The 12,922-nt window shown below is 39.1% G+C and overlaps 2 protein-coding genes across 2 annotated transcripts in view; one reads left to right on the top strand and one right to left on the bottom strand.

Annotated features, from left to right (window-relative positions):
- LOC124789653 (TNF receptor-associated factor 6-B) overlaps positions 1–1,362 on the bottom strand; it is an 89,565-nt gene extending 88,203 nt beyond the window's left edge. Inside the window, exon 1 of the mRNA XM_047257086.1 lies at positions 1,272–1,362. The gene's annotated coding sequence lies outside the window, so the exon portion shown is untranslated. The remainder of the gene's footprint in view (positions 1–1,271) is intronic.
- A 5-nt stretch (positions 1,363–1,367) lies between these two features.
- Positions 1,368–12,922, top strand: part of LOC124789654 (dolichyl-phosphate beta-glucosyltransferase) — a 123,026-nt gene continuing 111,471 nt past the window's right edge. Inside the window, exon 1 of the mRNA XM_047257087.1 lies at positions 1,368–1,644. Coding sequence (XP_047113043.1) covers positions 1,573–1,644 — 72 coding nt within the window. The 5' untranslated portion in view covers positions 1,368–1,572. The remainder of the gene's footprint in view (positions 1,645–12,922) is intronic.

The raw sequence follows: 12,922 nt of genomic DNA, 5'->3' as shown, positions 1-12,922 counted from the left end.
TTCCTCTCATGCTGCTAAATCTCAGTCAGGAAGTAGGTAGTCACTTGAGGCAAAATTGTTGAGCACTTCCACTGAGCATTGTCTGCGGGTCAACAGGGCAGCATATCAAGATATCAGTGGCAGAACTCATTTCAGTGTTTCTAAAGACATGAAACTCTCAACAGCGTAGCCCCAGAGTGTTGGGGATGGTAGAATCAACATTGCATGTTAGTGTGTTGAAGTGCCCACAAAGGCTGAATGGATAGGAGAGCTCAGTAAATACATTAAAATGTAAATATGGCTACATGCTGTGAGTGTCTTCTGGTCAGAACCCTCATTAGGGGTCAGATACAGGAGCATGTAATTGTTCTTTGCGGCATGTAGACTACTGCAGCAACTGCTTGTAAAGGTGTATTAAGGGTGGGGGTTTGGGGGGGGGGGGGGGAGATGCTAAGTTATTTGTGAATGATAAGTATGGACACAGTACCTTAGCCCTACTCCAAGTGAGAAGATAGTCCTGTCTGCAAGGGCAACAAGTGTTTTACACACAGGTAACAGTGTATCTGAAATGTATCTTTTGGCTACATAAACACATTATCATCTGTGATAGGAATTTCAGTTTCTCCGCATTAACACTAATCTCACAGCCATTACCTTGCCCAGAAGCCTTCAAGTCATTCAAAATCTGGATCATGATTTCGCCCCAGGTTTTTTTTTTTTACAGCTCTAGAACTTTGGCAATGCACTCATTTCACAAAAATGCAAGGATGATTTCTCTCTGACGAGAATGGAACGGCTGGCTTGAGAATTGCCTTAAACGAAGGGTAAGTTACGTTTCATTTTATAAATCTCTCCAGTGAAATTTAAGAAGTTCGGCGCTGATTATGTATTATTTCAATGATTATGCTACACAATGCCTACAGTCACCAATCTCATAAAATTATAGCAATACTAATAAACAGGAACGATATAGGTAATCTGTTTGTTGGCGCAGTTCTGTTAGTGCGAACTTGCTTTTCAGTTGGCGTCATCTGTAACTCTACAATTCGTCCATTTATACAAAATATGCAAAAATAACAGATTATTCGCAACCAATAGCTCACACTTGCTAATCTGTCTTGCTCTAAAACCGCGAGGTGAATGCGGGAGAAAGCTCGCAATGAAAAAGGAAAAAAAAAAATTACGGATATTCGTTGCCAGAAAATGAAACGGACGCAAATCTCAATACTAGGAATTCTTTGAATATTTACAAAGAAGTGGAATGATAAACAACGTTCTTTACAATTACATACCGTCTGCACACTTTCTCCAATCCATACGCCCACTGTGTAGTTTACATGTCAACCTGTTACACACAAATAAATACAAAGATCTTTAAAGGAGAAGACGCTACGATTCGTTTTCACGCTCACGCTATTGCCGCCCGCCAGAGTTTGTTGCTTTCGGTGTTCATCATCACGTCATATGTTTATCCACACTGTGCCAGCTGTGCAATGTCAACAACATGCTTTGAAAGAATAAGTTTTGACGTGGCATAGCGTATTTGAAAAATCAATCCATAATGTGCAGAGAAGGACCATTATAACCTGGAATATGGAACTGCTGTCTCATTTATGGTGTGCACTTAGTGCTGCAGTTTTAGCCGGAATTATTTTAGTATTGTTGGTAAGTTGTTTTGCCGTTTTCTTTTGAGTTTTAACTGCAGATTTAAATGTTATTAAATAAAACTTTTAAGTGACGGCTCTTGTTATAAATATTTCATTGTAACAATACGTCTTCCCATGATGTAGGATGGTTTTTGATGAAGAAGTGTGATTTGAAAGACTGCAAAAATCAGACCTAACTGCTTGTTAAAAACGCAACTATAGAAAAGAACAGCAGGAACATAGTGTGGAAAATTAAATTTTGCAGTTTGATCATCCTGGCGGTAATTATGTACCTGATGACTGCCCTGTCAACTAACTGTAAACAATATGTGACATGCAAAAGTGTTTCAGTTGCAATGGCCTAACGTAAAACAAAAAGGAAGAGAAGAACAGTACACTCATTTTCATAGGGCTCAGTAAGTGCAGGAGGACATAAGATTAAAATATAATAATCAAGACATACACCAAGTATACTCCTCCTAATACTTAGGCCATTATATTGACAATTAATTAAATTAGTCTTGCCATGTTCTTGATTTAACCATCAGAGCTAGTTCAGCAACTTATGCACTCCATATTAAGGTGTCAACAGTTAATACCGGTGCTGTTAATGTTGCTTGCTGTGGTTATTTTCATTCGTTGTTGTCCAGCGGCATTATGTTTTGGGGGTAACCAACAAATGGTGAAGAAGGTATTCATTACTCATAAAAGGTCCATATTTTAAGTGGAGTTAAAAGAAATCGTATATATGCAGAAATGTTTTTAGAAAACATAAAATATTAATGACCTCACAGTATATTTTGTCGCTTATGTGCTTTGTGATTAATAACCACTCAGTGTACAAAAGAAATAGTGCATATCATGACCATGATACAAGATCAAAACACGACTTGTGTACCAAACTTGAGTCTTGTATAAAAGGGTGTGCATTACTCAATCACAAAGGTGTTCGGTTCACTCCCATCTGACAGTTAAGAGTCTTAATAGTGTAATGCGACAGTGTAAGAATAAGTTTAGGGAATATATCTGAAAACCCTTTCTTCTCTCCTGATGAATTTTGTAATGTGAATATTTCTCTACTGTGCATTAGGGATGACACACGGCATGTGTAATATTTCGTATTACCACTTTGTGAATTTCTAAATGAAGCCTTAAATGCAATAGACAATAAAGAACATATCTTAGCCATATTTCTAGATCTCTCTAAAGCATTTTATGTCATTAATCACAACATCTTGCTTCAGAAACTTGAACCTGTAGGTATTAGGGGCCCAGCCTATGAATGGATAAAATCAAATGATGGAAAATCCAGGATGGAATGTAACAATACCAGAGAAGGAAAGCTGCCACTCACCATATAGCGGAGATGCTGAATCGCGATAGACACAATAAAAAGATTCACAAAGTCAAAGCCTTCGGCCATTAAGGTCTTTGTCAGCAGTTAACACACACACACACACACACACACACACACACACACACACACGCAACTTGCACACACATCTGCAGTCTCAGAGAGCTGAGTAGTTTCAGCTATCCGAGACTGCAGACGTGTGTGCAAGTTGTGTGTGTGTGTGTGTGTGTGTGTGTGTGTGTGTGTGTGTGTGTGTGTGTGTATATATATATACTGCTGACAAAGGCCTTAATGGCCGAAAGCTTTGATTGTGTGAATCTTTTTATTGTGCCTAATGGATAAAATCGTATCTCCAAAACAGAGAGCAATTAGTTAAGCTTACTATCCAAGAAGGGAACAAGATAAAGTCCTACAACTCAGAAAAGCAGAGCATCAAGTATGGTGTACCACAAGGCTCCATTCTAGGACCAGTTCTGTTTCTACTCTTTTTAAGTGACTTGGAACTGACTAGCCGATTCCATAATTACATAAAATTTGCAGATTACACAAATGTGATAGTAAAAGGAGGACCAAAGAAGAATTATTACATGAGTTTAAAAATTGTACCACCCACATTACAGACTGGTTTTCTGGAAACAAATCTGTAATAAACACAGAAAAAAGAGTTACAATACATACACACATAGTGCAAAATAAATGTCCACTAGCACCAGACATAGAGTTGTTTACTAGAACCCTCGAAAATGTAAGCGCTACAAAATTTCTTGGGATAGGCATCCAAGAAGATCAAAGATGTGTCCAACATACAAATATATTACAAATAAATTAAATACTATTTGCTATACTGACAATTTTTTTTCTGATTGAACATCAAAAGAGACACTAAAAGATGCATACTTCGCCCAGGCAGAATCCTTACTGCGATATGGCATAATCTTTTGGGGAAACACACCAGCTAGCAAAAGTTGTTTTACTGCTGGCCATTAAAATTGCTACACCACGAAGATGACTTGCTACAGATGCGAAATTTAAGTGGCAGGAAGAAGATACTGTGATATGCAAATGATTAGCTTTTCAGAGCATTCACACAAGGTTGGTGCCGGTGGCAACACCTACAACGTGCTGACATTAGGAAAGTTTCCAACCGATTTCTCATACACAAACAGCAGTTGACCAGCATTGCCTGGTGAAATGTTATTGTGATGCCTGGTGTAAGGAGGAGAAATGTGTACTATCACGTTTCCAACTTTGATAAAGGTCAGATTGTAGCCTATCTTGATTGCGGTTTATTGTATCGCGACATTGCTGCTCGCGTTGGTCAAGATCCAATGACTGTTAGCAGAATATGGAATCGGTGGGTTCAGGAGGGTAATACGGAATGCCGTGCTGGATCCCAACGGCCTCGAATCACTAGCAGTCAAGATGACAGGCATCTTATCCGCATGGCTGTAACGGATCGTGCAGCCACGTCTCGATCCCTGCGTCACCAGATGGGGACGTTTGCAAGACAACAACCATCTGCATGAACAGTTCGACGACGTTTGCAGCAGCATGGACTATCAGCTCGGAGACCAGGACTGCGGTTAACCTTGACGCCACATCACAGACAGGAGTGCCCTCGATGGCGTACTCAACGATGAACCTGGGTGCACGAATGGCAAAACGTCATTTTTTCGGATGAATCCATGTTCTGTTTATAGCATCATGATGGTTGCATCCATGTTTGGCGACATTGCAGAGAATGTACATTAGAAGCTGGCGTATCACCCGGCTTGATGGTATGGGGTGCTATTGGTTACACGTCTCGGTCACCTCTTGTTCGCATTGACGGCACTTTGAACAGCGGACGTTACGTTTCAGATGTGTTATGACCCGTGGCTCTACCCTTCATTCAATCCCTGCAAAATCCTACATTTCAGCAGGATAATGCACGACCGCATGTTGCAGGTCCTGTACAGGCCTTTCTGGATACAGAAAATGTTCGACTGCTGCCCTGGCCATCACATTCTCCAGATCTCTCACCAATTAAAAACATCTGGTCAATGGTGGCCAAGCAACTGGCTCATCACAATACGCCAGTCACTACTCTTCATGAATTGTCATATCATGTTGAAGCTGCATGGGCAGCTGTACCTGTACACGCCATCCAAGCTCTGTTTGACTCAATGCCCAGGTGTATCAAGGCCCTTATTACGGCCAGAGGTGGTTGTTCTGGGTACTGGTTTCTCAGGATCTTGTTGTTGTTGTTGTCTTCAGTCCTGAGACTGGTTTGATGCAGCTCTCCATGCTACTCTATCCTGTGCAAGCTTCTTCATCTCCCAGTCCTTACTGCAACCTACGTCCTTCTGAATCTGCTTAGTGTGTTCATCTCTTGGTCTCCCTCTATGATTTTTACCTCCCACGCTGCCCTCCAAAGCTAAATTAGTGATCCCTTGATACCTCAGAACATGTCCTACCAACCGGTCCCTTCTTCTTGTCAAGTTGAGCTACAAACTCCTCTTCTTCCCAATTCTATTCAATGCCTCCTCATTAGTTATGTGATCTACCCATCTAATCTTCAGCATTCTTCTGTAGCACCACATTTCGAAACCTTCTATTCTCTTCTTGTCCAAACTATTTATTGTCCATGTTTCACTTCCATACATGACTACACTCCAAACAAATACTTTCAGAAACGACTTCCTGACACTTAAATCTATACTCGCTGTTAACAAATTTCTCTTCTTCAGAAACGCTTTCCTTGCCATTGCCAGTTTACATTTTATATCCTCTTTGCTTCGACCATCATCAGTTATTTTGCTCCCCAAATAGCAAAACTCCTTTACTACTTTAAGTGTCTCATTTCCTAATCTAATTCCCTCAGCATCACCCGACATAGTTTGACTACATTCCATTATCCTCGTTTTGCTTTTGTTGAGGTTCATCTTATCCTCCTTTCAAGACACTGTCCATTCCGTTCAACTGCTCTTCCAAGTCCTTTGCTGTCTCTGACAGAATTACAATGTCATCGGCGAACCTCAATGTTTTTATTTCTTCTTCATGGACTTTAATACCTACTCCAAATTTTTCTTTTGTTTCCTTTACTGCTTGCTCAGTATACAGATTGAATAACATTGGGGACCTGCTACAACCCTGTCTCACTCCCTTTCCAACCGCTGCTTCCCTTTCATGCCCCTCGACTCTTATAACTGCCATCCGGTTTCTGTACAAATTGTAAATAGCCTTTCGCTTCCTCTATTTTACCCCTGCCACCTTTAGAATTTGAAAGAGAGTATTCCAGTCAACATTGTCAAAAGCTTTCTTTAAGTCTACAAATGCTAGAAATGTAGGTTTTCCTTTCCTTAATCTATTTTCTAAGATAAGTCGTAGGGTCGGTATTGCCTCACGTGTTCCAACATTTCTGTGGAATCCATACTGATCTTCGCCGAGGTCGGCTTCTACCAGTTTTTCCATTCGCCTGTAAAGAATTCGCGTTAGTATTTTGCAGCTGTGACTTATTAAACTGATAGTTCGGTAATTTTCACATCTGTCAACACCTGCTTTTTTTGGGATTGGAATTATTATATTCTTCTTGAAGTCTGAGGGTGTTTCCCCTGTCTCATACATCTTGCTCACCAGATGGTATAGTTTTGTCAGGACTGGCTCTCCCAAGGCCGTCAGTAGTTCCAATGGAATGTTGTCTACTCCAGGGGCCTTGCTTCGACTCAGGTCTTTCAGTGCTCTATCAAACTCTTCACGCAGTATCGTATCTCCCATTTCATCTTCATCCACCTCCTCTTCCCTTTCCATAATATTGTCCTCAAGAACATCGCCCTTGTATAGACCCTCTATATACTCCTTCCACCTTTCTGCTTTCCCTTCTTTGCTTAGAACTGGGTTTCCATCTGAGCTCTTGATATTCATACAAGTGGCTCTCTTTTCTCCAAAGGTCTCTTTTAATTTTCCTGTAGGCAGTATCTATCTTACCCCTAGTGAGATAAGCCTCTACATCCTTACATTTGTCCTCTAGCCATCCCTGCGTAGCCATTTTGCACTTCCTGTCGATCTCATTTTTGAGACGTTTGTATTCCTTCTTGCCTGCTTCATTTACTGCATTTTTATATTTTCTCCTTTCATCAATTAAATTCAATATTTCTTTTGTTACCCAAGGATTTCTACTAGCCCTCGTCTTTTTACCTACTTGATCCTCTGCTGCCTTCACTACTTCATCCCTCAGAGCTACCCATTCTTCTTCTACTGTATTTCTTTCCCCCATTCCTGTCGATTGTTCCCTTATGCTCTCCCTGAAACTCTGTACAACCTCTGGTTTACTCAGTTTATCCAGGTCCCATCTCCTTAAATTCCCACCTTTCGGCAGTTTCTTCAGTTTTAATCTACAGTTCATAACTAATAGATTGTGGTCAGAGCCCACATCTGCCCCTGAAAATGTCTTACAATTTAAAACCTGGTTCCTAAATCTTTGTCTTACCATTATATAATCTATCTGATACCTTCTAATATCTCCAGGATTCTTCCATGTATACAACCTTCTTTTATGATTCTTGAACCAAGTGTTAGCTATGATTAAGTTATGCTGTGTGCAAAATTCTACCAGGCGGCTTCCTCTTTCATTTCTGTTTCCCAATCCATATTCACCCACTATGTTTCCTTCTCTCCCTTTTCCTACTCTCGAATTCCAGTCACCCATGACTATTAAATTTTCGTCTCCCTTCACTACCTGAATAATTTCTTTTATCTCATCATACATTTCATCAATTTCTTCATCATCTGCAGAGCTAGTTGGCATATAAACTTGTACTACTGCAGTAGGCATGGGCTTCGTGTCTATCTTGGCCACAATAATGCGTTCACTACGCTGTTTGTAGTAGCTTACCCGCACTCCTATTATTTTATTCATTATTAAACCTACTCCTGCATTACCCCTATTTGATTTTGTATTTATAACCCTGTATTCACCTGACCAAAAGTCTTGTTCCTCCTGCCACCTAACTTCACTAATTCCCACTATATCTAACTTCAACATATCCTTTTCCCTTTTTAAATTCTCTAACCTACCTGCCCAATTAAGGGATCTGACATTCCACTCTCGGATCCATAGAGCGCCAGATTTCTTTCTTCTGATATCTCAGGATCTGTGCACCCAAATTGCGTGAAAATGTAATCACATGTCAGTTCTAGTATAATATATTTGTCCAATGAATACCCATTTATCATCCGCATTTCTTCTTGGTATAGCAATTTTAATGCCCAGTAGTGTATATGCCAAAAGAGAATTGTAAGAGCCATAGAAAATGCTGCATCAAGAAGCTCATGTAAGCCCTTATTCAAGAACCTACATATCCTTCCACTACAATGTCTGTACATTTTACAAGTAATAATATTTGTAAGGAAAATCTTAGAAAATAGCAACAATCTTGAGTCAACTAACCATAGTATCCACCTGTATAACAGTAGGAGAAAGCAGGATGTAAATGTTCAACATGCACACACAAGACTAAAACAGAATGGACCACTAAAAACAGGAAACAGACTATACAATAAGCTATAAGTTCGTTTTGGTTACATTTGGCTGTTTAGGCCTAATTTTTGATCGTGCGTATTTAGCGTTATACCACAAATTTAAATGCATTTGGTAATAGTTTACTTACATATTCGTTTCCAAAGCATATTTAGTGTCCTTTTGCATCTGTATTTAATATATTATCATTATAACTTAGTAAACCTCTTAGGCTAACTAATTTCCAAACTACCATGGATACTAAGTGTGTGAGCTGCAGTAGGAAAGTTAGTTCAGGGGTTTTGTGCAGCTGTTGTGACAGGTGGTTTCATTGGGGAAATTGTAGCGGCATGGGAATTGGGGAAGCAAACGAGACTCTTCCATTCTTTTGCAGGGTTTGCTCGAGAGATAGGATTATAGCTGAACAGGAGGAGAAAATTAGAGCCCTTCAGGCTGATTTGGATAGAGCAAGGGAGGAACCGAAGAGGTTAAGGGGGGAGGAGGGTAAACAGCAGTGGGAAGTGGTAGCTGGGAGCAGGGGCCACAGAAAGAGGACAGTGTCTGACAGTTTCCCAATTGGCACAACCAATAGATTTGCCTTGCTACCACAGTTAAGTAAGGAAGAGGCTCCAGTAGAAGTAGATGTATCTCACTAGGAAACCAACTGTTAAAAAAAAAGGAAGTAAGAGGAAAGTTCTGTTGCTAGGTAGCAGCCATGGAAGAGGTGTGGGCCAGATTTTGCAGGAAAAATTAGGTGACAGGTATCAGGTCACAAACTTTTTCAAGCCAAGTGCATGTCTTAGGCAGAGGATATAGGTTCCTTGTGCAAGGGTTTCTCAAAGCAGGATCATGTGATGGTAGTGGGTGGAGTGGGAAACAGTATTGGTAGGGATCAGGGCTACAGAATTGACTGTGACCTGGTGAAAAAAAACCACCCATACCAGTGTTGGGCCTGTGCCCGCTTTCGTGCGGCATGATTAGCCCCAGTTGAACCGCTCTGTCAGGAGGGTAAATATGGAGTTGGATCAGTTGCCTAGGGCAGCCACTTTATCAGACATTGGATTGGTTTCTGTCGAGGCTATTGATTGGGGGGATTTCACAAGGCGTGGCCTACACCTCGATAGGAAAGGGAAGGGTAAACTGGCAGGTTTGTTAGCGAAATCCATAAGGGGTGACACAGTGTCCCATGAGAAGTTCAGGCAGGCAGGTGCTAAAGAGGTCCAAAAGTCACATGATTCTCACAACAGTAAAGTAAATAATAATGTTATCATATTTATCAAAATATTGGTGGATTAAAGAAAAAAGTAGATTCTCACAAAAGTAAAGTAAAAAATAATGTTACCATTTTTCACCAAAATATTGCAAGATTGAAGAATAAAGTAGATGAGCTCCTGGTTTGTTTAGATGACATTGAATCTGATAATGTAATAGATTTACTACGCCTGTCTTGAGTATCACATTGTGTCTGATATGGAAAAGGTAAATATCAGTGATTATAAACTAGCTGCACATATGAGTAGAGATAATAAGGTGAGAGGAGGAGTTGCCATATATGTCAAAAGTTATCACTGTGTAAAAAGCTTAGATACAAAAAAGTTTTGTCTAGAGCAACATATAGAAGCATGTGCCTGTCAACTTAAACTGAAGGAGGGCTCTTTTATAATTGTAACAGTATATAGATCACCTTCAGGAAACTTTCATTTATTCCTGGAAAACTTGGATGCCTTGTTGTGCTATCTGTCAGATAGGGGAAAGCAAATTATTATTTGTGGGGACTTCAATGTTGATTCACTGAAAGAGTGTAATAGGAAGAATGACCTGAAAGTCTTGCTCGGTTCTTTCAATTTGACATCTGTCATTAATTTTCCTACTCGGGTAGTAAAGGACAGCAGCACATTGATAGATAACACTTTTATAGATCAAGATAAGTTTAAAAACATAAATTCTTGTCCTGTTGAGAATGGCCTTTCTGATCATGATGCTCAGCTAGTTACAGTATATGACATAGCTCCATTCAGTAATTCAAAACTACCCTCCAAAGTAGTGCGTTCAATTAATGACTCAACAATTAGAAATTTCAGAGAAAATCTTCAGCAGTTAGACTGGGATGAGGTGTACAAGGAATCCGATGCTAATTTAAAATATAACTTATTTCATGATACACTTGTAAGAGAATTTGAAAACCGTTTCCCCAAGAAAGTAGTTAAATCTAATTATAAGAAACCATGCAAAAAACCTTGGCTTACTAAAGGAATAAAAGTATCTTGTAACCACAAAAGGGAACTTTATCTAACAACAAGAAAGAGTAATGACCCAGAAACGGCCAAATATTATAAAAACTACTGTGCTACATTAAGAAAGGTTATTAAAAAGTCCAGAAGCATGTGCATCATGTCAGATTAATACCTCTGATAACAAAATCAAAACAATTTGGAATATTATTACAAGGGAGACAGGGCAACCAAGAGTACAGGATGACGGCATCACCATCAAAGCGAATGGAAACTTGATAAATAACAAGCTGGAAGTCGAAAACATTTTGAATAATCATTTTTTAAATGTTGCAGAGAAAATAGGATCTAAATGTTCATTAGAAGAAGCAAGGCAGTTAATGGAAGAGGCCTTACCCACACCATTTGATACAATTGAAATTCCACCCACCTCTCCTTCTGAAATTAGGAAGATAATAAACTCTCTTAAGAATAAAAGCTCACATGGAATTGATGGCATTTCCAGGGGGATAATAAAAGCTTGTTCCCAAGAAATAAGTAGCATTCTTAGCCACATATGTAATAGCTCTCTGAAGCAGGGTATTTTCCCAGACAGACTGAAGTATGCCATTGTTAAACCACTGCATAAAAAAGGGGATACGTCTGGTGTCAACTACTACCGCCCAGTCTCTCTTCTGACTGCCTTATCCAAAATTCTTGAAAAACTAATGTATTGTAGAGTAGCTTCACACCTTTGTAAAAATAAAGTCTTAACAAAATGTCAGTTTGGTTTCCAAAGGGGTTTTTCAATGGAAAATGCTATATATACTTTCACTAATGAAATATTAAATGCTCTGAGTAACCGGAAGTCACCCATTGGGATTTTTAGTGATCTATCAAAGGCTTTTGATTGTGTAAATCATGGAATACTTCTAGATAAGCTCAAGTACTGTGGTATGAATAGGACAGTGCTCAAATGGTTTAAATCATACCTAACTGGAAGAGTGCAGAAAGTTGAAATAAGCAGTTCACATAATATGCCAAAAAGTGGTGATTTCTCAAACTGGGGAACAATTAAGAATGGGGTGCCGCAAGATTTGGTCTTGGGTCCTCTGCTGTTCTTAATGTATATTAATGACTTGCCATTCTATATTCATGAAGATGCAAAGCTGGTACTTTTTGCCAATGATACAAGTATAGCTATCACACCCAACGGACAAGAATTAACTGGTGAAATTGTAAACGATGTTTTTCAGAAAATCATTAAGTGGTTCTTTGCAAATGGGCTCTCATTAAACTTTGACAAAACACGGTATATACAGTTCCACACAGTAAATGAAATGACACCATTGTAAATATAGACTTCGATCAGAAATCGGTAGCTAAGATAGAATATTCAAAATTTCTAGGCATATGCATTGATGAGGGGTTGAACTGGAAAAAACACACTGAGGATCTGCTGAAACGTTTGAGTTCAGCTACTTATGCCATTAGGATCATGGCAAATTTTGGCAATATGCATCTGAGTAAATTAGCTTACCACACCTACTTTCATTCTCTGCTTTCGTATGGCATCATATTCTGGGGTAACTCATCACTGAGTAAAAGAGTGTTCATTGCACAAAAGCGTGTAATCAGAATAATTGCTGGAGCTCATCCAAGATTATCCTGCAGACACTTGTTGTAAGAGCTATAGATCTTCACTGTAGCCTTACAATACATATATTCACTTATGAAATTTATTATTAACAATCCGAACAAATTCAAAAGTAATAGCAGTGTACATGGCTACAACACTAGGAGAAAGGATGATCTTAACTACGCAAGGTTAAATCTAACTTTGGCTCAGAAGGGGGTAAATTATGCTGCCACAAAAGTCTTTGGTCATTTACCTAATAGCATCAATAGTCTGACAGATAGCCATATAGCATTTAAACGGAAATTAAAAGAATTTCTTAATGGCAACTCCTTCTACTCATTAGATGAATTTTTGGATATAGTAAGTGGGTAATTTCATATTGAGTGTCATGTAATATTTTGTGTAATGTAATATCTTGTATAGACACCTTTTATTAACCTGACACGTTCCACATCTTTACGAAGTGTCGTATTTATGATCTATGGAACAAGTACTAATGTAATCTAAGCTACACGCAAACATTAAAACAACAAAAGACACTTCAAAATTTAAAACGGCTGTCCATAAATATTTATTGCAAAAATGAATATCTTGAAA

Source organism: Schistocerca piceifrons, chromosome 3, assembly GCF_021461385.2.
Source record: "Schistocerca piceifrons isolate TAMUIC-IGC-003096 chromosome 3, iqSchPice1.1, whole genome shotgun sequence".
Taxonomy (NCBI): domain Eukaryota; kingdom Metazoa; phylum Arthropoda; class Insecta; order Orthoptera; family Acrididae; genus Schistocerca; species Schistocerca piceifrons.
Note: the sequence above shows the minus strand (reverse complement) of the source record. Positions and strands in the feature narration are given on the sequence as shown.